Source organism: Taudactylus pleione, unplaced genomic scaffold (genome assembly GCF_031769625.1).
Source record: "Taudactylus pleione unplaced genomic scaffold, aTauple2 ptg003137l, whole genome shotgun sequence".
Taxonomy (NCBI): Eukaryota; Metazoa; Chordata; class Amphibia; order Anura; family Myobatrachidae; genus Taudactylus; species Taudactylus pleione.
The window spans coordinates 2,433,973-2,456,567 of NW_028287496.1; the positions used below are offsets into that span (position 1 = coordinate 2,433,973).

At 55.0% G+C, this 22,595-nt stretch overlaps 1 protein-coding gene across 3 annotated transcripts in view; it reads left to right on the forward strand.

The window, feature by feature from the left end:
- The window catches only part of INPP5F (inositol polyphosphate-5-phosphatase F), a 144,485-nt gene that overhangs the window by 95,139 nt on the left and 26,751 nt on the right, over window positions 1-22,595 (forward strand). The window contains exons 5-10 of one of the 3 annotated variants that reach the window (XM_088466446.1): window positions 3,264-3,431; window positions 11,107-11,163; window positions 16,135-16,333; window positions 17,207-17,386; window positions 19,759-19,826; window positions 19,912-20,036. In XM_088466446.1, the coding sequence (XP_088322572.1) occupies window positions 3,264-3,431; window positions 11,107-11,163; window positions 16,135-16,333; window positions 17,207-17,386; window positions 19,759-19,826; window positions 19,912-20,036 (797 nt within the window). The other 2 variants (XM_088466448.1, XM_088466447.1) reach the window with 2 other exon arrangements.

The window sequence follows — 22,595 nt, forward strand, 5'->3', positions numbered from 1 at the left end:
GCTTCTTACACATATACACTGCTAGTTACACACACAGACACGTGCTGCTTCTTACACATATACACTGCTAGTTACACACACACACTGCTATTAACACACATACACTGCTAGTTACACATACACACTGCTAGCTACACATACACACTGCTAGTTACACATACACACTGCTAGCTACACACACACACACTGTCCTTTGCATCTTTGGTGCCCAGGCTGCAGTGTTACATTTGCTGCATGGATATAACATTGCATGCAGACAGCCGTGTGTCCCCTGTCCATGTATGGTGTTATAGTTTGTAGGGGCGGCTGGATTCTCATAGCTGTAATGTATACATTCATGATGTCACTGCTCCTGTCCCGAGGGCTGGGTATACATGAAGTGTCCTGTACTGTTATTGCTGTATACTGTAGGTGTCCTCTCCAAGCCCTGGTGGGAGCTGGCGACGTGCCCCCGTTTTATGGAACGGACTCGGTCCCTGCCCCCAGGCGGCAGACTACGGCGTAGGGGGCACTGTGTGCGATCACGCAGAGCCCATTGTGCACATGTGCAGACCCTCCACCATTGGATTTGTACATAGGCCATCGAGTTTCTGTACAAATCTACATCAGACGTTTTCCTCTCATACAAAGACCACCGCTGTGTAGTGAGAGAGAGAACAAACCGTTCCTGCAGCTATAATATACAGAGACCAATATACAAATGATTACACTGTATCTGAGCTGCCCCCACAGGTAATCCTGTATTACCGCACACAGACCACTATAATATACAGAGAACAATATACAAATGATTACACTGTATCTGAGATGCCCCAACAGGTAATCCTGTATTACCGCACACAAACCGCTATAATATACAGAGAACAATATACTAATTATTACACTGTATCTGAGCTGCCCCAACAGGTAATCCTGTATTACCGCACACAAACCGCTATAATATACAGAGACCAATATACAAATGATTACACTGTATCTGAGCTGCCCCAACAGGTAATCCTGTATTACCGCACACAAACCGCTATAATATACAGAGAACAATATACTAATTATTACACTGTATCTGAGCTGCCCCAACAGGTAATCCTGTATTACCGCACACAAACCGCTATAATATACAGAGACCAATATACAAATGATTACACTGTATCTGAGCTGCCCCAACAGGTAATCCTGTATTACCGAACACAAACCGCTATAATATACAGATAACAATATACAAATGATTACACTGTATCTGAGCTGCCCCCACAGGTAATCCTGTATTACCGCACACAAACCGCTATAATATACAGAGACCAATATACAAATGATTACACTGTATCTGAGCTGCCCCCACAGGTAATCCTGTATTACCGCACACAAACCGCTATAATATACAGAGAACAATATACAAATGATTACACTGTATCTGGGCTGCCCCCACAGGTAATCCTGTATTACCGCACACAAACCGCTATAATATACAGAGAACAATATACAAATGATTACACTGTATCTGAGCTGCCCCCACAGGTAATCCTGTATTACTGCACACAAACCACTATAACAACATCATCACAAAAGGGGGCACATATATTGTAACACTAAAGACCAGATCATTTCTTTAAAGTCCTATATATTTATTATCCAAAAACCACCTCCCGTGGTAATGAGCACATAAAATGCAATAAGACCATACACGCAGGGGTTTAGTAATAGCTAATAACCAGCACCGCAGTTGGTTTATTCATTACCCAACGTCACCAGTCTTTCATTAATTATCCTAATTAGTGTTCAAAAATAGCTGTTGCTGGTGGAATCTACTAATCGCTGTACATACAGATGTGTCCTCTTACATCCTAATAAGAGCGCAATCATCGCGCCATGCGGCTACCCGCAACTGCATACGCTATGGTACGCCATGACGCGCACTGCAAATGCACGATGTATACCTATGGGGTTGCGGGTGTGAATGCAGTGCGTGTATCCGCTCTCGGGCGCACGCTTCGCGCCATTCATGGTGCGATTCGTTACGTACGCAGCAACGATGCAAGAGGACAATATCTGTATATTAGTAACTATAACATTGGCTTTTACAAAAAGAGGCTGGTCCAGTAATAGTGACGTGGGGCGGTTTTCCGCGTTACTCACTGTAAGCCACTTCCTCGGTACCTGTATTCTCCCAATGATAACGCAATCTTCAGCCAACTACCTCCGGCGCCTGGGGCAAAATCGGCAGTGGCTGAACGCTAGTCTCCAATGAATCCGTCTGTAACAGCAGCAATTAACAAGCGGCGAGAGCCGGCCCAGCCGTCAGCTGCGAAGGGCAGGTAGATGGTATGCTGGTCCGGCACTAGATCATATACAGTAACCGGCTGCACTTGCACACGGCGTATAGCTCCTGGTAATACGGCTGTGTGACATCACTCTGGGGACTTGGGGACCGTACATACTAACTCTGATCATTTCTCCGTCCGGTTACCCTGACTGTTTCCTCAGGGGGCAAAGCTTTAGGGAAACTCCTATTTTATATTTATACATGTACAACGATTAGTAGATTCCACCAAGCAGCAGCTATTTTTGAACACTAATTAGGATAATTAATGAAAGACTGGTGACGTTGGTTAATGAATAAACCAACTGCAGTGCTGGTTATTAGCTATTGTGTCCTATATGTCTTTAACGAAACCCCTGCGTGTATGGTTTTATTGATACTTTATGTGCTCATTACCACGGGAGGTCGTTTTTTGATAATAAACATTTAATAGTTAAGAAATGATCTGGTCTTTAGTGTTATATGTGTGTCCGTTTGTGATGATCTAATCACTGCTGCAAAGCGAGAACCTGTGCATTAAATACCACATATATACAGCCCTGTAAGCACCTCTTATATTTATGTATGTAGCTCCTACGTTCCTACGCCATGTAAGCTGCGAGCAGGACCCTCTTACCCCTCTCTCTGGTTACCCCGTCTGGTTTTAATGTTTTGTTCCCAATTGTATAGTGCAGAGGAATATGGTGACCTGGTAACATACATGAATGGTAACAATTTACGCTACTGGGAGTAATTTGTGTAGAGTTAGAAAGTTACATTCCGCAGTGAGACTGACTGTCCTCAGACGTCTGTAACGCCGGCAGCAGGGAGTAGCGTCCTCAGACGTCTGTAACGCCGGCAGCAGGGAGTAGCGTCCTCAGACGTCTGTAACGCCGGCAGCAGGGAGTAGCAGCCTCTGTAAGACCTGGGACAGTACAATGATGGCACCTGCTCATTACTCCTCCAGGTTCGGGAGAGCAAGGAAAAGGAGAGGCTGGAACGGAGGCTGCTGGATGAGCTGTTCAAGATGTTTATGGATTCCGATTCCTTCTACTACAGCTGGACCTATGACCTGACCAATTCTGTACAGAGACAGAGCGCCAGCGAGAAGAGTGGCCTCCCGCTGTGGAGACGGGTGAGTACCAGCCAGAGAATATAGTCACTGTGAGCGTTTGGGGGCCCCTGTCTGTAGGCACTGTGGGAGGTTGGGAGCCCCTGTGTGTAGGCACTGTGGGAGGTTGGGAGCCCCTGTCTGTAGGCAGTGTGGGAGGTTGGGAGCCCCTGTCTGTAGGCAGTGTGGGAGGTTGGGAGCCCCTGTCTGTAGGCAGTGTGGGAGGTTGGGAGCCCCTGTCTGTAGGCAGTGTGGGAGGTTGGGAGCCCCTGTCTGTAGGCAGTGTGGGAGGTTGGGAGCCCCTGTCTGTAGGCAGTGTGGGAGGTTGGGAGCCCCTGTCTGTAGGCAGTGTGGGAGGTTGGGAGCCCCTGTCTGTAGGCAGTGTGGGAGGTTGGGAGCCCCTGTCTGTAGGCAGTGTGGGAGGTTGGGAGCCCCTGTCTGTAGGCAGTGTGGGAGGTTGGGAGCACCTGTCTGTAGGCAGTGTGGGAGGTTGGGAGCCCCTGTCTGTAGGCAGTGTGGGAGGTTGGGAGCCCCTGTCTGTAGGCAGTGTGGGAGGTTGGGAGCCCCTGTCTGTAGGCAGTGTGGGAGGTTGGGAGCCCCTGTCTGTAGGCAGTGTGGGAGGTTGGGAGCCCCTGTCTGTAGGCAGTGTGGGAGGTTGGGAGCCCCTGTCTGTAGGCAGTGTGGGAGGTTGGGAATCCCTGTCTGTAGGCAGTGTGGGAGGTTGGGAGCCCCTGTCTGTAGGCAGTGTGGGAGGTTGGGAGCCCCTGTCTGTAGGCAGTGTGGGAGGTTGGGAATCCCTGTCTGTAGGCAGTGTGGGAGGTTGGGAGCCCCTGTCTGTAGGCAGTGTGGGAGGTTGGGAGCCCCTGTCTGTAGGCAGTGTGGGAGGTTGGGAGCCCCTGTCTGTAAGCAGTGTGGGAGGTCGGGGCCCCTGTCTGTAGGCAGTGTGGGAGGTTGGGGGCCCCTGTCTGTAGGCAGTGTGGGAGGTTGGGGGCCTCTGTCTGTAGGCAGTGTGGGAGGTTGGGAGCCCCTGTCTGTAGGCAGTGTGAGAGGTTGGGGGCCTCTGTCTGTAGGCAGTGTGGTAGGTTGGGAGCCCCTGTCTGTAGGCACTGTGGGAGGTTGGGAATCCCTGTCTGTAGGCAGTGTGGGAGGTTGGGAGCCCCTGTCTGTAGGCAGTGTGGGAGGTTGGGAGCCCCTGTCTGTAGGCAGTGTGGGAGGTTGGGAATCCCTGTCTGTAGGCAGTGTGGGAGGTTGGGAGCCCCTGTCTGTAGGCAGTGTGGGAGGTTGGGAGCCCCTGTCTGTAAGCAGTGTGGGAGGTCGGGGCCCCTGTCTGTAGGCAGTGTGGGAGGTTGGGGGCCCCTGTCTGTAGGCAGTGTGGGAGGTTGGGGGCCTCTGTCTGTAGGCATTGTGGGAGGTTGGGAGCCCCTGTCTGTAGGCAGTGTGAGAGGTTGGGGGCCTCTGTCTGTAGGCAGTGTGGTAGGTTGGGAGCCCCTGTCTGTAGGCAGTGTGGGAGGTTGGGACTCTGGTCTGTAGGCACTGTGGGTGGTTGGGTGCCCCTGTCTGTAGGCAGTGTGGGAGGTCGGGAGCCCCTGTCTGTAGGCAGTGTGGGAGGTTGGGAGCCCCTGTCTGTAGGCAGTGTGGGAGGTTGGGAGCCCCTGTCTGTAGGCAGTGTGGGAGGTTGGGAGCCCCTGTCTGTAGGCAGTGTGGGAGGTTGGGAGCCCCTGTCTGTAGGCAGTGTGGGAGGTTGGGAGCACCTGTCTGTAGGCAGTGTGGGAGGTTGGGAGCCCCTGTCTGTAGGCAGTGTGGGAGGTTGGGAGCCCCTGTCTGTAGGCAGTGTGGGAGGTTGGGAGCCCCTGTCTGTAGGCAGTGTGGGAGGTTGGGAGCCCCTGTCTGTAGGCAGTGTGGGAGGTTGGGAGCCCCTGTCTGTAGGCAGTGTGGGAGGTTGGGAGCCCCTGTCTGTAGGCAGTGTGGGAGGTTGGGAGCACCTGTCTGTAGGCAGTGTGGGAGGTTGGGAGCCCCTGTCTGTAGGCAGTGTGGGAGGTTGGGAGCCCCTGTCTGTAGGCAGTGTGGGAGGTTGGGAGCCCCTGTCTGTAGGCAGTGTGGGAGGTTGGGAGCCCCTGTCTGTAGGCAGTGTGGGAGGTTGGGAGCCCCTGTCTGTAGGCAGTGTGGGAGGTTGGGAGCCCCTGTCTGTAGGCAGTGTGGGAGGTTGGGAGCCCCTGTCTGTAGGCAGTGTGGGAGGTTGGGAGCCCCTGTCTGTAGGCAGTGTGGGAGGTTGGGAGCACCTGTCTGTAGGCAGTGTGGGAGGTTGGGAGCCCCTGTCTGTAGGCAGTGTGGGAGGTTGGGAGCCCCTGTCTGTAGGCAGTGTGGGAGGTTGGGAGCCCCTGTCTGTAGGCAGTGTGGGAGGTTGGGAGCCCCTGTCTGTAGGCAGTGTGGGAGGTTGGGAGCCCCTGTCTGTAGGCAGTGTGGGAGGTTGGGAATCCCTGTCTGTAGGCAGTGTGGGAGGTTGGGAGCCCCTGTCTGTAGGCAGTGTGGGAGGTTGGGAGCCCCTGTCTGTAGGCAGTGTGGGAGGTTGGGAATCCCTGTCTGTAGGCAGTGTGGGAGGTTGGGAGCCCCTGTCTGTAGGCAGTGTGGGAGGTTGGGAGCCCCTGTCTGTAGGCAGTGTGGGAGGTTGGGAGCCCCTGTCTGTAAGCAGTGTGGGAGGTCGGGGCCCCTGTCTGTAGGCAGTGTGGGAGGTTGGGGGCCCCTGTCTGTAGGCAGTGTGGGAGGTTGGGGGCCTCTGTCTGTAGGCAGTGTGGGAGGTTGGGAGCCCCTGTCTGTAGGCAGTGTGAGAGGTTGGGGGCCTCTGTCTGTAGGCAGTGTGGTAGGTTGGGAGCCCCTGTCTGTAGGCACTGTGGGAGGTTGGGAATCCCTGTCTGTAGGCAGTGTGGGAGGTTGGGAGCCCCTGTCTGTAGGCAGTGTGGGAGGTTGGGAGCCCCTGTCTGTAGGCAGTGTGGGAGGTTGGGAGCCCCTGTCTGTAGGCAGTGTGGGAGGTTGGGAGCCCCTGTCTGTAGGCAGTGTGGGAGGTTGGGAGCCCCTGTCTGTAGGCAGTGTGGGAGGTTGGGAGCCCCTGTCTGTAGGCAGTGTGGGAGGTTGGGAGCCCCTGTCTGTAGGCAGTGTGGGAGGTTGGGAGCCCCTGTCTGTAGGCAGTGTGGGAGGTTGGGAGCCCCTGTCTGTAGGCAGTGTGGGAGGTTGGGAGCCCCTGTCTGTAGGCAGTGTGGGAGGTTGGGAGCCCCTGTCTGTAGGCAGTGTGGGAGGTTGGGAGCCCCTGTCTGTAGGCAGTGTGGGAGGTTGGGAGCACCTGTCTGTAGGCAGTGTGGGAGGTTGGGAGCCCCTGTCTGTAGGCAGTGTGGGAGGTTGGGAGCCCCTGTCTGTAGGCAGTGTGGGAGGTTGGGAGCCCCTGTCTGTAGGCAGTGTGGGAGGTTGGGAGCCCCTGTCTGTAGGCAGTGTGGGAGGTTGGGAATCCCTGTCTGTAGGCAGTGTGGGAGGTTGGGAGCCCCTGTCTGTAGGCAGTGTGGGAGGTTGGGAGCCCCTGTCTGTAGGCAGTGTGGGAGGTTGGGAATCCCTGTCTGTAGGCAGTGTGGGAGGTTGGGAGCCCCTGTCTGTAGGCAGTGTGGGAGGTTGGGAGCCCCTGTCTGTAGGCAGTGTGGGAGGTTGGGAGCCCCTGTCTGTAAGCAGTGTGGGAGGTCGGGGCCCCTGTCTGTAGGCAGTGTGGGAGGTTGGGGGCCCCTGTCTGTAGGCAGTGTGGGAGGTTGGGGGCCTCTGTCTGTAGGCAGTGTGGGAGGTTGGGAGCCCCTGTCTGTAGGCAGTGTGAGAGGTTGGGGGCCTCTGTCTGTAGGCAGTGTGGTAGGTTGGGAGCCCCTGTCTGTAGGCACTGTGGGAGGTTGGGAATCCCTGTCTGTAGGCAGTGTGGGAGGTTGGGAGCCCCTGTCTGTAGGCAGTGTGGGAGGTTGGGAGCCCCTGTCTGTAGGCAGTGTGGGAGGTTGGGAATCCCTGTCTGTAGGCAGTGTGGGAGGTTGGGAGCCCCTGTCTGTAGGCAGTGTGGGAGGTTGGGAGCCCCTGTCTGTAAGCAGTGTGGGAGGTCGGGGCCCCTGTCTGTAGGCAGTGTGGGAGGTTGGGGGCCCCTGTCTGTAGGCAGTGTGGGAGGTTGGGGGCCTCTGTCTGTAGGCATTGTGGGAGGTTGGGAGCCCCTGTCTGTAGGCAGTGTGAGAGGTTGGGGGCCTCTGTCTGTAGGCAGTGTGGTAGGTTGGGAGCCCCTGTCTGTAGGCAGTGTGGGAGGTTGGGACTCTGGTCTGTAGGCACTGTGGGTGGTTGGGTGCCCCTGTCTGTAGGCAGTGTGGGAGGTCGGGAGCCCCTGTCTGTAGGCAGTGTGGGAGGTTGGGAGCCCCTGTCTGTAGGCAGTGTGGGAGGTTGGGAGCCCCTGTCTGTAGGCAGTGTGGGAGGTTGGGAGCCCCTGTCTGTAGGCAGTGTGGGAGGTTGGGAGCCCCTGTCTGTAGGCAGTGTGGGAGGTTGGGAGCACCTGTCTGTAGGCAGTGTGGGAGGTTGGGAGCCCCTGTCTGTAGGCAGTGTGGGAGGTTGGGAGCCCCTGTCTGTAGGCAGTGTGGGAGGTTGGGAGCCCCTGTCTGTAGGCAGTGTGGGAGGTTGGGAGCCCCTGTCTGTAGGCAGTGTGGGAGGTTGGGAGCCCCTGTCTGTAGGCAGTGTGGGAGGTTGGGAGCCCCTGTCTGTAGGCAGTGTGGGAGGTTGGGAGCCCCTGTCTGTAGGCAGTGTGGGAGGTTGGGAGCCCCTGTCTGTAGGCAGTGTGGGAGGTTGGGAGCCCCTGTCTGTAGGCAGTGTGGGAGGTTGGGAGCCCCTGTCTGTAGGCAGTGTGGGAGGTTGGGAGCCCCTGTCTGTAGGCAGTGTGGGAGGTTGGGAGCCCCTGTCTGTAGGCAGTGTGGGAGGTTGGGAGCCCCTGTCTGTAGGCAGTGTGGGAGGTTGGGAGCCCCTGTCTGTAGGCAGTGTGGGAGGTTGGGAGCCCCTGTCTGTAGGCAGTGTGGGAGGTTGGGAGCCCCTGTCTGTAGGCAGTGTGGGAGGTTGGGAGCCCCTGTCTGTAGGCAGTGTGGGAGGTTGGGAGCCCCTGTCTGTAGGCAGTGTGGGAGGTTGGGAGCCCCTGTCTGTAGGCAGTGTGGGAGGTTGGGAGCCCCTGTCTGTAGGCAGTGTGGGAGGTTGGGAGCCCCTGTCTGTAGGCAGTGTGGGAGGTTGGGAATCCCTGTCTGTAGGCAGTGTGGGAGGTTGGGAGCCCCTGTCTGTAGGCAGTGTGGGAGGTTGGGAGCCCCTGTCTGTAGGCAGTGTGGGAGGTTGGGAATCCCTGTCTGTAGGCAGTGTGGGAGGTTGGGAGCCCCTGTCTGTAGGCAGTGTGGGAGGTTGGGAGCCCCTGTCTGTAGGCAGTGTGGGAGGTTGGGAGCCCCTGTCTGTAAGCAGTGTGGGAGGTCGGGGCCCCTGTCTGTAGGCAGTGTGGGAGGTTGGGGGCCCCTGTCTGTAGGCAGTGTGGGAGGTTGGGGGCCTCTGTCTGTAGGCAGTGTGGGAGGTTGGGAGCCCCTGTCTGTAGGCAGTGTGAGAGGTTGGGGGCCTCTGTCTGTAGGCAGTGTGGTAGGTTGGGAGCCCCTGTCTGTAGGCACTGTGGGAGGTTGGGAATCCCTGTCTGTAGGCAGTGTGGGAGGTTGGGAGCCCCTGTCTGTAGGCAGTGTGGGAGGTTGGGAGCCCCTGTCTGTAGGCAGTGTGGGAGGTTGGGAATCCCTGTCTGTAGGCAGTGTGGGAGGTTGGGAGCCCCTGTCTGTAGGCAGTGTGGGAGGTTGGGAGCCCCTGTCTGTAAGCAGTGTGGGAGGTCGGGGCCCCTGTCTGTAGGCAGTGTGGGAGGTGGGGGCCCCTGTCTGTAGGCAGTGTGGGAGGTTGGGGGCCTCTGTCTGTAGGCATTGTGGGAGGTTGGGAGCCCCTGTCTGTAGGCAGTGTGAGAGGTTGGGGGCCTCTGTCTGTAGGCAGTGTGGTAGGTTGGGAGCCCCTGTCTGTAGGCAGTGTGGGAGGTTGGGACTCTGGTCTGTAGGCACTGTGGGTGGTTGGGTGCCCCTGTCTGTAGGCAGTGTGGGAGGTCGGGAGCCCCTGTCTGTAGGCAGTGTGGGAGGTTGGGAGCCCCTGTCTGTAGGCAGTGTGGGAGGTTGGGAGCCCCTGTCTGTAGGCAGTGTGGGAGGTTGGGAGCCCCTGTCTGTAGGCAGTGTGGGAGGTTGGGAGCCCCTGTCTGTAGGCAGTGTGGGAGGTTGGGAGCACCTGTCTGTAGGCAGTGTGGGAGGTTGGGAGCCCCTGTCTGTAGGCAGTGTGGGAGGTTGGGAGCCCCTGTCTGTAGGCAGTGTGGGAGGTTGGGAGCCCCTGTCTGTAGGCAGTGTGGGAGGTTGGGAGCCCCTGTCTGTAGGCAGTGTGGGAGGTTGGGAGCCCCTGTCTGTAGGCAGTGTGGGAGGTTGGGAGCCCCTGTCTGTAGGCAGTGTGGGAGGTTGGGAGCCCCTGTCTGTAGGCAGTGTGGGAGGTTGGGAGCCCCTGTCTGTAGGCAGTGTGGGAGGTTGGGAGCCCCTGTCTGTAGGCAGTGTGGGAGGTTGGGAGCCCCTGTCTGTAGGCAGTGTGGGAGGTTGGGAGCCCCTGTCTGTAGGCAGTGTGGGAGGTTGGGAATCCCTGTCTGTAGGCAGTGTGGGAGGTTGGGAGCCCCTGTCTGTAGGCAGTGTGGGAGGTTGGGAGCCCCTGTCTGTAGGCAGTGTGGGAGGTTGGGAATCCCTGTCTGTAGGCAGTGTGGGAGGTTGGGAGCCCCTGTCTGTAGGCAGTGTGGGAGGTTGGGAGCCCCTGTCTGTAGGCAGTGTGGGAGGTTGGGAGCCCCTGTCTGTAAGCAGTGTGGGAGGTCGGGGCCCCTGTCTGTAGGCAGTGTGGGAGGTTGGGGGCCCCTGTCTGTAGGCAGTGTGGGAGGTTGGGGGCCTCTGTCTGTAGGCAGTGTGGGAGGTTGGGAGCCCCTGTCTGTAGGCAGTGTGAGAGGTTGGGGGCCTCTGTCTGTAGGCAGTGTGGTAGGTTGGGAGCCCCTGTCTGTAGGCACTGTGGGAGGTTGGGAATCCCTGTCTGTAGGCAGTGTGGGAGGTTGGGAGCCCCTGTCTGTAGGCAGTGTGGGAGGTTGGGAGCCCCTGTCTGTAGGCAGTGTGGGAGGTTGGGAATCCCTGTCTGTAGGCAGTGTGGGAGGTTGGGAGCCCCTGTCTGTAGGCAGTGTGGGAGGTTGGGAGCCCCTGTCTGTAAGCAGTGTGGGAGGTCGGGGCCCCTGTCTGTAGGCAGTGTGGGAGGTTGGGGGCCCCTGTCTGTAGGCAGTGTGGGAGGTTGGGGGCCTCTGTCTGTAGGCATTGTGGGAGGTTGGGAGCCCCTGTCTGTAGGCAGTGTGAGAGGTTGGGGGCCTCTGTCTGTAGGCAGTGTGGTAGGTTGGGAGCCCCTGTCTGTAGGCAGTGTGGGAGGTTGGGACTCTGGTCTGTAGGCACTGTGGGTGGTTGGGGGCCCCTGTCTGTAGGCACTGTGGGAGGTCGGGGCCCCTGTCTGTAGGCACTGTGGGAGGTCGGGCCCCCGTTTATAGTCACTGTGATAAGACGGCTCCTCACTTGTGTTTTTCTCTTTTTAGGTAGACGAACGCTTTTTCTGGAACAGACATATGCTGCACGATCTCATTCAGCTTCAGGTGAGATTTGTGGGTGTAGGAATGGTGTGGTGCAGCGCACTATATACACAGAGTTACTGGGTACAGAGCACAGACACACATTTTGTGTATGGTTCTGCTGTACTGGTGAAACGCCACAAGATTATGCCAATTATTACTGATTAAGTTTCCGGAAGGAAGTGCTGGATTTAATCCATAGTGCCAAGGAGACTTGCTGAGCTGGTTGTCGTCGCTTTGGCATATCCTGTTGTACAGCATGTAACCCATGCGGACAGGTGGAATGATTAATGTGCGCACTCACTGGTGTTCTAGGAGCACATTTAGCGGAATCCTTTCATTCCATAAAGTAGGTGTTATAATACTTTACAGAACGACTGCTGGGGCGCGATACCGAAAATCCTCAGCGCTTTCACTAACTGGTCTCCATTAAATGGTCTCATAAAATCAGGATTGTACATGAAGTTCTGCTCCCACCTCTCAGTGACCTCGCTGGGAACAAAGGAAATGTGATCACAGTGTCACACACAGTTACACCTCTCCCATGTATGTTCCTGAATGTGTCACACACAGTTACACCTCTCCCATGTATGTTCCTGAATGTGTCACACAGTTACACCTCTCCCATGTATGTTCCTGAATGTGTCACACAGTTATACCTCTCCCATGTATGTTCCTGAATGTGTCACACACAGTTACACCTCTCCCATGTATGTTCCTGAATGTGTCACACAGTTACACCTCTCCCATGTATGTTCCTGACTGTGTCACACATAGTTACACCTCTCCCATGTATGTTCCTGAATGTATCACACACAGTTACACCTCTCCCATGTATGTTCCTGAATGTGTCACACATAGTTACACCTCTCCCATGTATGTTCCTGAATGTGTCACACATAGTTACACCTCTCCCATGTATGTTCCTGAATGTGTCACACAGTTATACCTCTCCCATGTATGTTCCTGAATGTGTCACACAGTTATACCTCTCCCATGTATGTTCCTGAATGTGTCACACATAGTTATACCTCTCCCATGTATGGTCCTGAATGTGTCACACACAGTTACACCTCTCCCATGTATGTTCCTGACTGTGTCACACAGTTATACCTCTCCCATGTATGGTCCTGAATGTGACACACACAGTTATACCTCTCCCATGTATGGTCCTTAATGACGTTACAGCTTGTGCTTTAGGATTACTGGTCCCTTTGCTGTAACCAGCTCCTGTGGGCCGGGGGATACTAGATTACTTGTCCCTTAGCTGTAACCAGCTCCTGTGGGCCGGGGGATACTAGATTACTGGTCCCTTAGCTGTAACCAGCTCCTGTGGGCCGGGGGATACTAGATTACCGGTCCCTTAGCTGTAACCAGCTCCTGTGGGCCGGGGGATACTAGATTACCGGTCCCTTAGCTGTAACCAGCTCCTGTGGGCCGGGGGATACTAGATTACCGGTCCCTTAGCTGTAACCAGCTCCTGTGGGCCGGGGGATACTAGATTACTGGTCCCATAGCTGTAACCAGCTCCTGTGGGCCGGGGGATACTAGATTACCGGTCCCATAGCTGTAACCAGCTCTTGTGGGCCGGGGGATACTAGATTACCGGTCCCTTAGCTGTAACCAGCTCCTGTGGGCCGGGGGATACTAGATTACCGGTCCCTTAGCTGTAACCAGCTCCTGTGGGCCGGGGGATACTTGATTACCGGTCCCTTAGCTGTAACCAGCTCCTGTGGGCCGGGGGATACTAGATTACTGGTCCCTTAGCTGTAACCAGCTCCTGTGGCCGGGGGATACTAGATTACCGGTCCCTTAGCTGTAACCAGCTCCTGTGGGCCGGGGGATACTAGATTATTGGTCCCTTAGCTGTAACCAGCTCCTGTGGGCCGGGGGATACTAGATTATTGGTCCCTTAGCTGTAACCAGCTCCTGTGGGCCGGGGGATACTAGATTATTGGTCCCTTAGCTGTAACCAGCTCCTGTGGGCCGGGGGATACTAGATTATTGGTCCCTTAGCTGTAACCAGCTCCTGTGGGCCGGGGGATACTAGATTACCGGTCCCTTAGCTGTAACCAGCTCCTGTGGGCCGGGGGATACTAGATTACTGGTCCCTTAGCTGTAACCAGCTCCTGTGGGCCGGGGGATACTAGATTACCGGTCCCATAGCTGTAACCAGCTCCTGTGGGCCGGGGGATACTAGATTACCGGTCCCATAGCTGTAACCAGCTCCTGTGGGCCGGGGGATACTAGATTACCGGTCCCATAGCTGTAACCAGCTCTTGTGGGCCGGGGGATACTAGATTACCGGTCCCTTAGCTGTAACCAGCTCCTGTGGGCCGGGGGATACTAGATTACTGGTCCCTTAGCTGTAACCAGCTCCTGTGGGCCGGGGGATACTAGATTACCGGTCCCATAGCTGTAACCAGCTCCTGTGGGCCGGGGGATACTAGATTACCGGTCCCATAGCTGTAACCAGCTCCTGTGGGCCGGGGGATACTAGATTACCGGTCCCATAGCTGTAACCAGCTCTTGTGGGCCGGGGGATACTAGATTACCGGTCCCATAGCTGTAACCAGCTCCTGTGGGCCGGGGGATACTAGATTACCGGTCCCATAGCTGTAACCAGCTCCTGTGGGCCGGGGGATACTAGATTACCGGTCCCATAGCTGTAACCAGCTCCTGTGGGCCGGGGGATACTAGATTACCGGTCCCTTAGCTGTAACCAGCTCCTGTGGGCCGGGGGATACTAGATTACCGGTCCCTTAGCTGTAACCAGCTCCTGTGGGCCGGGGGATACTAGATTACCGGTCCCTTAGCTGTAACCAGCTCCTGTGGGCCGGGGAATACTAGATTACCGGTCCCTTAGCTGTAACCAGCTCCTGTGGGCCGGGGAATACTAGATTACCGGTCCCTTAGCTGTAACCAGCTCCTGTGGGCCGGGGGATACTAGATTACCGCTCCCTTAGCTGTAACCAGCTCCTGTGGGCCGGGGGATACTAGATTACCGCTCCCTTAGCTGTAACCAGCTCCTGTGGGCCGGGGGATACTAGATTACCGCTCCCTTAGCTGTAACCAGCTCCTGTGGGCCGGGGGATACTAGATTACCGCTCCCTTAGCTGTAACCAGCTCCTGTGGGCCGGGGGATACTAGATTACCGCTCCCTTAGCTGTAACCAGCTCCTGTGGGCCGGGGGATACTAGATTACCGCTCCCTTAGCTGTAACCAGCTCCTGTGGGCCGGGGGATACTAGATTACCGCTCCCTTAGCTGTAACCAGCTCCTGTGGGCCGGGGGATACTAGATTACCGCTCCCTTAGCTGTAACCAGCTCCTGTGGGCCGGGGGATACTAGATTACCGCTCCCTTAGCTGTAACCAGCTCCTGTGGGCCGGGGGATACTAGATTACCGCTCCCTTAGCTGTAACCAGCTCCTGTGGGCCGGGGGATACTAGATTACCGCTCCCTTAGCTGTAACCAGCTCCTGTGGGCCGGGGGATACTAGATTACCGCTCCCTTAGCTGTAACCAGCTCCTGTGGGCCGGGGGATACTAGATTACCGCTCCCTTAGCTGTAACCAGCTCCTGTGGGCCGGGGGATACTAGATTACCGCTCCCTTAGCTGTAACCAGCTCCTGTGGGCCGGGGGATACTAGATTACCGCTCCCTTAGCTGTAACCAGCTCCTGTGGGCCGGGGGATACTAGATTACCGCTCCCTTAGCTGTAACCAGCTCCTGTGGGCCGGGGGATACTAGATTACCGCTCCCTTAGCTGTAACCAGCTCCTGTGGGCCGGGGGATACTAGATTACCGCTCCCTTAGCTGTAACCAGCTCCTGTGGGCCGGGGGATACTAGATTACCGCTCCCTTAGCTGTAACCAGCTCCTGTGGGCCGGGGGATACTAGATTACCGCTCCCTTAGCTGTAACCAGCTCCTGTGGGCCGGGGGATACTAGATTACCGCTCCCTTAGCTGTAACCAGCTCCTGTGGGCCGGGGGATACTAGATTACCGCTCCCTTAGCTGTAACCAGCTCCTGTGGGCCGGGGGATACTAGATTACCGCTCCCTTAGCTGTAACCAGCTCCTGTGGGCCGGGGGATACTAGATTACCGCTCCCTTAGCTGTAACCAGCTCCTGTGGGCCGGGGGATACTAGATTACCGCTCCCTTAGCTGTAACCAGCTCCTGTGGGCCGGGGGATACTAGATTACCGCTCCCTTAGCTGTAACCAGCTCCTGTGGGCCGGGGGATACTAGATTACCGCTCCCTTAGCTGTAACCAGCTCCTGTGGGCCGGGGGATACTAGATTACCGCTCCCTTAGCTGTAACCAGCTCCTGTGGGCCGGGGGATACTAGATTACCGCTCCCTTAGCTGTAACCAGCTCCTGTGGGCCGGGGGATACTAGATTACCGCTCCCTTAGCTGTAACCAGCTCCTGTGGGCCGGGGGATACTAGATTACCGGTCCCTTAGCTGTAACCAGCTCCTGTGGGCCGGGGGATACTTGATTACCGGTCCCTTAGCTGTAACCAGCTCCTGTGGGCCGGGGGATACTTGATTACCGGTCCCTTAGCTGTAACCAGCTCCTGTGGGCCGGGGGATACTAGATTACCGGTCCCTTAGCTGTAACCAGCTCCTGTGGGCCGGGGGATACTAGATTACCGGTCCCTTAGCTGTAACCAGCTCCTGTGGGCCGGGGGATACTAGATTACCGGTCCCTTAGCTGTAACCAGCTCCTGTGGGCCGGGGGTACTAGATTACTTGTCCCTTAGCTGTAACCAGCTCCTGTGGGCCGGGGGATACTATGGCAGAGCCTCGTTCTGTCTCCGTCAGTTCAGTTTATATACATTATATTATAATAATATTCCTGTGCTGCGATATGATCTGACGTCACCCAGTTCCTTAGTGTGTTCCCTTATGACATCATTCCGTAATACCTTACACCCTGGTATATAGCGTGTGCCATAGTTCCTATAGCGTGTGCCCTGTCCTTGTTCCACAGGATCACCATGGGGGAAACTGGATCCTGCCCATTATTCAGGGGTTTGTACAGATTGAGGAGCTTGTGGTAAACTATAATGAGTCTTCAGATGATGAGAAGAGCAGTCCAGAGACCCCTCCTCAAGAACCCACATGTGTGGATGATGTGCACCCCCGATTCCTGGTTGCTTTAATCTCGCGGAGGAGTCGACATCGAGCAGGTGAGTCCTGAGCTGGAGGCCAGTCTCTGGGGCAGTGTCTCTTTGTGGCTGCGGTATCTGTCTGTGGGGCGGCGGTGTTTGTGTAGTGTCATCGGTGGGGGGGGCGGTGTTTGTGTAGTGTCATCGGTGGGGGGGGCGGTGTCTGTGGAGGGTCACCGGTGGGGGGGCTGTGCTTGTGTAGTGTCACCGGTGGGGGGGCGGTGTCTGTGGAGGGTCACCGGTGGGGGGGCGGTGTCTGTGGAGTGTATATGTGTGGTAGTGGCATATGTGTGTGTGTGTATGTGTATATATATATATATATATATATATATATATATATATATATATATATATATGTGTGGTAGTGTTGTATTGGTGTGGTAGTGTTGTATTGGTGTGGTAGTGTTGTATTGGTGTGGTAGTGGTGTGTATATGTGTGGTAGTGTTGTGTGTGTGTGTAGTGTGGTAGTGGTGTGTATATGTGTGGTAGTGTTGTATGTGTGTGTAGTGTGGTAGTGGTGTGTGTATGTGTGGTAGTATTGTATGTGTGTGTAGTGTGGTAGTGTTGTGTGTAGTGTGGTAGTGTTGTATGTGTGGTAGTGTGTGTATGTGTGGTAGTGTGTGTGTGTGTGTAGTGTGGTAGTGGTGTGTAGTGTGGTAGTGGTGTGTGTATGTGTGGTAGTGTTGTGTGTGTGTGGTAGTGGTGTGTGTATGTGTAGTATGTGTGGTAGTGGTGTGTAGTGTGGTAATGTTGGTATGGGACGGAGCACAGGCTGCCTCTGGGTAGTTGCTGACGTTCTCAGTGGCGCCGCCTGTGCGCAGTAACAGGAGCCGCCATTGTCACGTAGCGCACACCGTGTAATAGAACTATTCCCTGTCTTTGCCTTTTCCTAGGCATGAGGTATAAACGCCGCGGGGTAGATAAAAATGGACACGTTGCAAACTATGTGGAGACAGAACAATTTATCCATGTGCACAACCACACCTTGTCCTTCGTGCAGAGCCGGGGCTCCGTCCCTGTGTTCTGGAGTCAGGCCGGCTATCGGTACAACCCACGTCCTCGGCTGGATAAAGGTGAGATGACCGGGGGTATATTAGTATATAGTGTTTGTTTCTGTACAGCATTGCCGTGTTCTGGAGTCAGGCCGGTTATCGGTACAACCCACGTCCTCGGCTGGATAAAGGTGAGATGACCGGGGGTATATTAGTACATAGTGTGTGTTTCTGTACAGCATTGCCGTGTTCTGGAGTCAGGCCGGCTATCGGTACAAGCCACGTCCTCGGCTGGATAAAGGTGAGATGACCGGGGGTATATTAGTATATAGGGTGTGTTTCTGTACAGCATTGCCGTGTTCTGGAGTCAGGCCGGCTATCGGTACAAGCCACGTCCTCGGCTGGATAAAGGTGAGATGACCGGGGGTATATTAGTATATAGTGTGTGTTTCTGTACAGCATTGCCATGTTCTGGAGTCAGGCCGGCTATCGGTACAAGCCACGTCCTCGGCTGGATAAAGGTGAGATGACCGGGGGTATATTAGTATATAGGGTGTGTTTCTGTACAGCATTGCCGTGTTCTGGAGTCAGGCCGGCTATCGGTACAAGCCACGTCCTCGGCTGGATAAAGGTGAGATGACCGGGGGTATATTAGTACATAGTGTGTGTTTCTGTACAGCATTGCCGTGTTCTGGAGTCAGGCCGGCTATCGGTACAAGCCACGTCCTCGGCTGGATAAAGGTGAGATGACCGGGGGTATATTAGTACATAGTGTGTGTTTCTGTACAGCATTGCCGTGTTCTGGAGTCAGGCCGGCTATCGGTACAAGCCACGTCCTCGGCTGGATAAAGGTGAGATGACCGGGGGTATATTAGTATATAGTGTGTGTTTCTGTACAGCATTGCCGTGTTCTGGAGTCAGGCCGGCTATCGGTACAAGCCACGTCCTCGACTGGATAAAGGTGAGATTACCGGGGGTATATTAGTATATAGTGTGTGTTTCTGTACAGCATTGCCGTGTTCTGGAGTCAGGCCGGCTATCGGTACAAGCCACGTCCTCGGCTGGATAAAGGTGAGATGACCGGGGGTATATTAGTATATAGTGTGTGTTTCTGTACAGCATTGCCGTGTTCTGGAGTCAGGCCGGTTATCGGTACAACCCACGTCCCCGGCTGGATAAAGGTGAGATGACCGGGGGTATATTAGTATATAGTGTGTGTTTCTGTACAGCATTGCCGTGTTCTGGAGTCAGGCCGGCTATCGGTACAAGCCACGTCCTCGGCTGGATAAAGGTGAGATGACCGGGGGTATATTAGTATATAGTGTGTGTTTCTGTACAGCATTGCCGTGTTCTGGAGTCAGGCCGGCTATCGGTACAAGCCACGTCCTCGGCTGGATAAAGGTGAGATGACCGGGGGTATATTAGTATATAGTGTGTGTTTCTGTACAGCATTGCCGTGTTCTACATTATTATCTATCATTTCAGTACCCGAATCATCGGTGTATGTAAATCCCATTTACACACTATGGCCGGTATCCATGTTTTTTTTCGTGATATCTAATTAAACCCCGTCTTTCCGTCCGCAAATTTTCTGTTTTTCTCACGAAAACACATAGGAATCGCGAAAAGTCACGGACCTCTTTATTTTTACTGCCGCTATCGGGAGAAAAATGGCTTCTTTTCACGGCTATGGTTTTGCCTGTGTGACGCAGGTGAAACAAAATCCCTGATAAGTTCCGGCATCGGGGCTGATTGGATACCGGCCTATATCACCCGTACGCCCATCACATACCAACAAAAACAATCCCCGATCCTCATACCAGCCTGGTGACCCCCACACATCATACCAGGCATGACCCTGCTTTGTGTGACACACACGCCTCCCATGTAGTAGCAATGATGCGTGTCAGAGGGCAGGACCCCGCAGGTTATTGGCAGGCCATGGTCCGCCATAGGGGCACAGGTGATGGCGTCTTCATTATCCTGCTGTACTATGACTGAGACGACTCTAGCGCTGGACGTATTTTTTGCGTCTTTTTTGACGAGCATGCGTTGAAGTCAGAACTCGATGCTGATTAATATAAGTGACGTATATCTGTGTGTGATCTGACTCTGTATAAGAAGTGCTATAATGTACTGTAGCGGCTGAAGCTTATTTCATTCCAAGGGTGGTTCATGTACAGTCGTATATCAAATTAATAAGCACAGTCTCCCGCTGCGTCCTATTTGCATCGTGTGTTTTGGGGAAAAAGTCACCCAACGCTAGCAGAGTAGCGCAGGACCTGGGGGCTCACTCACGCCTGGAAAGTCGATCTGCGTATTGAGACTTGATGTGGTAGGAAGCATCTGTATACTGAGCCTGTAGAGCAGTATACGGGCGTGCGATGTGCTGGTGTATAGACAGTGTTACTGGTCACAGCTTACAGTATACATTGTGCATTTGCTTTATCCAGGCGAGACAGAAACCAACCCGTACTTCTGCTTACATTTTACCCAGGAGCTGGAAGTGTACAAGAAGCAGGTGAGTAACCATCCGGTGTGACTCCCTTTTGTCCCAGCTTAGTGCCACCCCCTCTCACCAGTCTCCTCCTCCTTGGCGTTTGCAGGTTCTTCTTAATCTGGTGGACCAGACCGGCCGGGAAAAGATAATTGGGGATGCGTACCTGAAGCAGGTCTTAATGTTTAACTGTCCGAACCTCACATACGTGACCTTTGACTTTCACGAGCACTGGTAAGGTGTCCGAGGGGCCTTTGTCACTGACCTCGCATATGTTGTGTGACCACTGCCTGTGTGCTGCTCACTGGTGGCCCAACGGCTGGTTCTGGCGTTACCCCCGCGGTACAGTACTCACCTGCCGCTGCGCTCAGCATTGTCCCCACTGTGAGGATTGCGCCATTAGTGCTGCATCCAGTGCCTGTGACATTACTTGTCCCTTGAGCCCTATCTTATTATGTTTCATTTGTAAGGCGCCGTATATAGTCCGCAGCGCCGTCCAGGGGGCGAGAACATTTATTAGTATTAAACAACAAAGAATAATACATAAATCCACCCAGCAAAATTATACAATGACCAATCATCTGCTATAAACAGGTCCAGCTACTGACCAGACCTCAGTCACTGCCCAGGAGCACGTGAGACGGGTGCAGGGTTATATGGAGGGAGTACACAAGGGTGGCGCTAAGTGGGGAGTATGGATGGGGCAGTATATAGTTCACAGCCTAGAAGTAGAGCAGCAGAACTGTAAGAGCAGAGAGTGAGGAGGGGAAGGGGAGGAGGCAGAGGAGGGGGATGAAGGTGGCTATAGGGGGTTAGAGCGGTGCCTAGAAGTAGAGCAGCAGAACTGTAAGAGCAGAGAGTGAGGAGGGGGAGGAGGCAGAGGAGGGGGATGAAGGTGGCTATAGGGGGTTATAGCGGTGCCTAGAAGTAGAGCAGCAGAACTGTAAGAGCAGAGAGTGAGGAGGGGAGGGGAAGGGAAGGAGGCAGAGGAGGGGGATGAAGGTGGCTATAGGGGGTTAGAGCGGTGCCTAGAAGTTGAGCAGCAGAACTGTAAGAGCAGAGAGTGAGGAGGGGAAGGGGAGGAGGCAGAGGAGGGGGATGAAGGTGGCTATAGGGGGTTATAGCGGTGCCTAGAAGTAGAGCAGCAGAACTGTAAGAGCAGAGAGTGAGGAGGGGAAGGGGAGGAGGCAGAGGAGGGGGATGAAGGTGGCTATAGGGGGTTATAGCGGTGCCTAGAAGTAGAGCAGCAGAACTGTAAGAGCAGAGAGTGAGGAGGGGAAGGGGAGGAGGCAGAGGAGGGGGATGAAGGTGGCTATAGGGGGTTATAGCGGTGCCTAGAAGTAGAGCAGCAGAACTGTAAGAGCAGAGAGTGAGGAGGGGGAGGAGGCAGAGGAGGGGGATGAAGGTGACTATAGGGGGTTAGAGCGGTGCCTAGAAGTAGAGCAGCAGAGAGTGAGGAGGGGAAGGGGAGGAGGCAGGTGAGGGGGATGAAGGTGGCTATAGGGGGTTAGAGCGGTGCCTAGAAGTAGAGCAGCAGAGAGTGAGGAGGGGAAGGGGAGGGGGATGAAGGTGACTATAGGGGGTTAGAGCGGTGCCTAGAAGTAGAACAGCAGAACTGTAAGAGCAGAGAGTGAGGAGGGGAAGGGGAGGAGGCAGAGGAGTGGGATGAAGGTGGCTATAGGGGGTTAGAGCGGTGCCTAGAAGTAGAGCAGCAGATCTGTAAGAGCAGAGAGTGAGGAGGGGAAGGGGAGGAGGCAGAGGAGGGGGATGAAGGTGATTATAGGGGGTTATAGCGGTGCCTAGAAGTAGAGCAGCAGAGCTGTAAGAGCAGAGAGTGAGGAGGGGAGGGGAAGGGAAGGAGGCAGAGGAGGGGGCTGAAGGTGACTATAGGGGGTTAGAGCTGTGCCTAGAAGTAGAGCAGCAGAACTGTAAGAGCAGAGAGTGAGGAGGGGAAGGGGAGGAGGCAGAGGAGGGGGATGAAGGTGGCTATAGGGGGTTAGAGCGGTGCCTAGAAGTAGAGCAGCAGAACTGTAAGAGCAGAGAGTGAGGAGGGGAAGGGGAGGAGGCAGAGGAGGGGGATGAAGGTGACTATAGGGGGTTAGAGCGGTGCCTAGAAGTAGAGCAGCAGAGAGTGAGGAGGGGAAGGGGAGGAGGCAGAGGAGGGGGATGAAGGTGGCTATAGGGGGTTAGAGCGGTGCCTAGAAGTAGGGCTGCAGAGCTGTAATAGCAGAGAGTGAGGAGGGGGATGAAGGTGACTATAGGGGGTTAGAGCGGTGCCTAGAAGTAGAGCAGCAGAACTGTAAGAGCAGAGAGTGAGGAGGGGAAGGGGAGGAGGCAGGTGAGGGGGATGAAGGTGGCTATAGGGGGTTAGAGCGGTGCCTAGAAGTAGAGCAGCAGAGCTGTAAGAGCAGAGAGTGAGGAGGGGAAGGGGAGGGGGATGAAGGTGACTATAGGGGGTTAGAGCGGTGCCTAGAAGTAGAGCAGCAGAGCTGTTAGTGCAGAGAATGAGGAGGGGGAGGAGGCAGAGAAAGGGGATGATGGTGACTACAGGGGGTTAGAGCGGTGCCTAGAAGTAGAGCAGCAGAACTGTAAGAGCAGAGAGTGAGGAGGGGAAGGGGAGGAGGCAGGTGAGGGGGATGAAGGTAGCTATAGGGGGTTAGAGCGGTGCCTAGAAGTAGAGCAGCAGAACTGTAACAGCAGAGAGTGAGGAGGGGAAGGGGAGGAGGCAGAGGAGGGGGATGAAGGTGGCTATAGGGGGTTAGAGCGGTGCCTAGAAGTAGAGCAGCAGAGCTG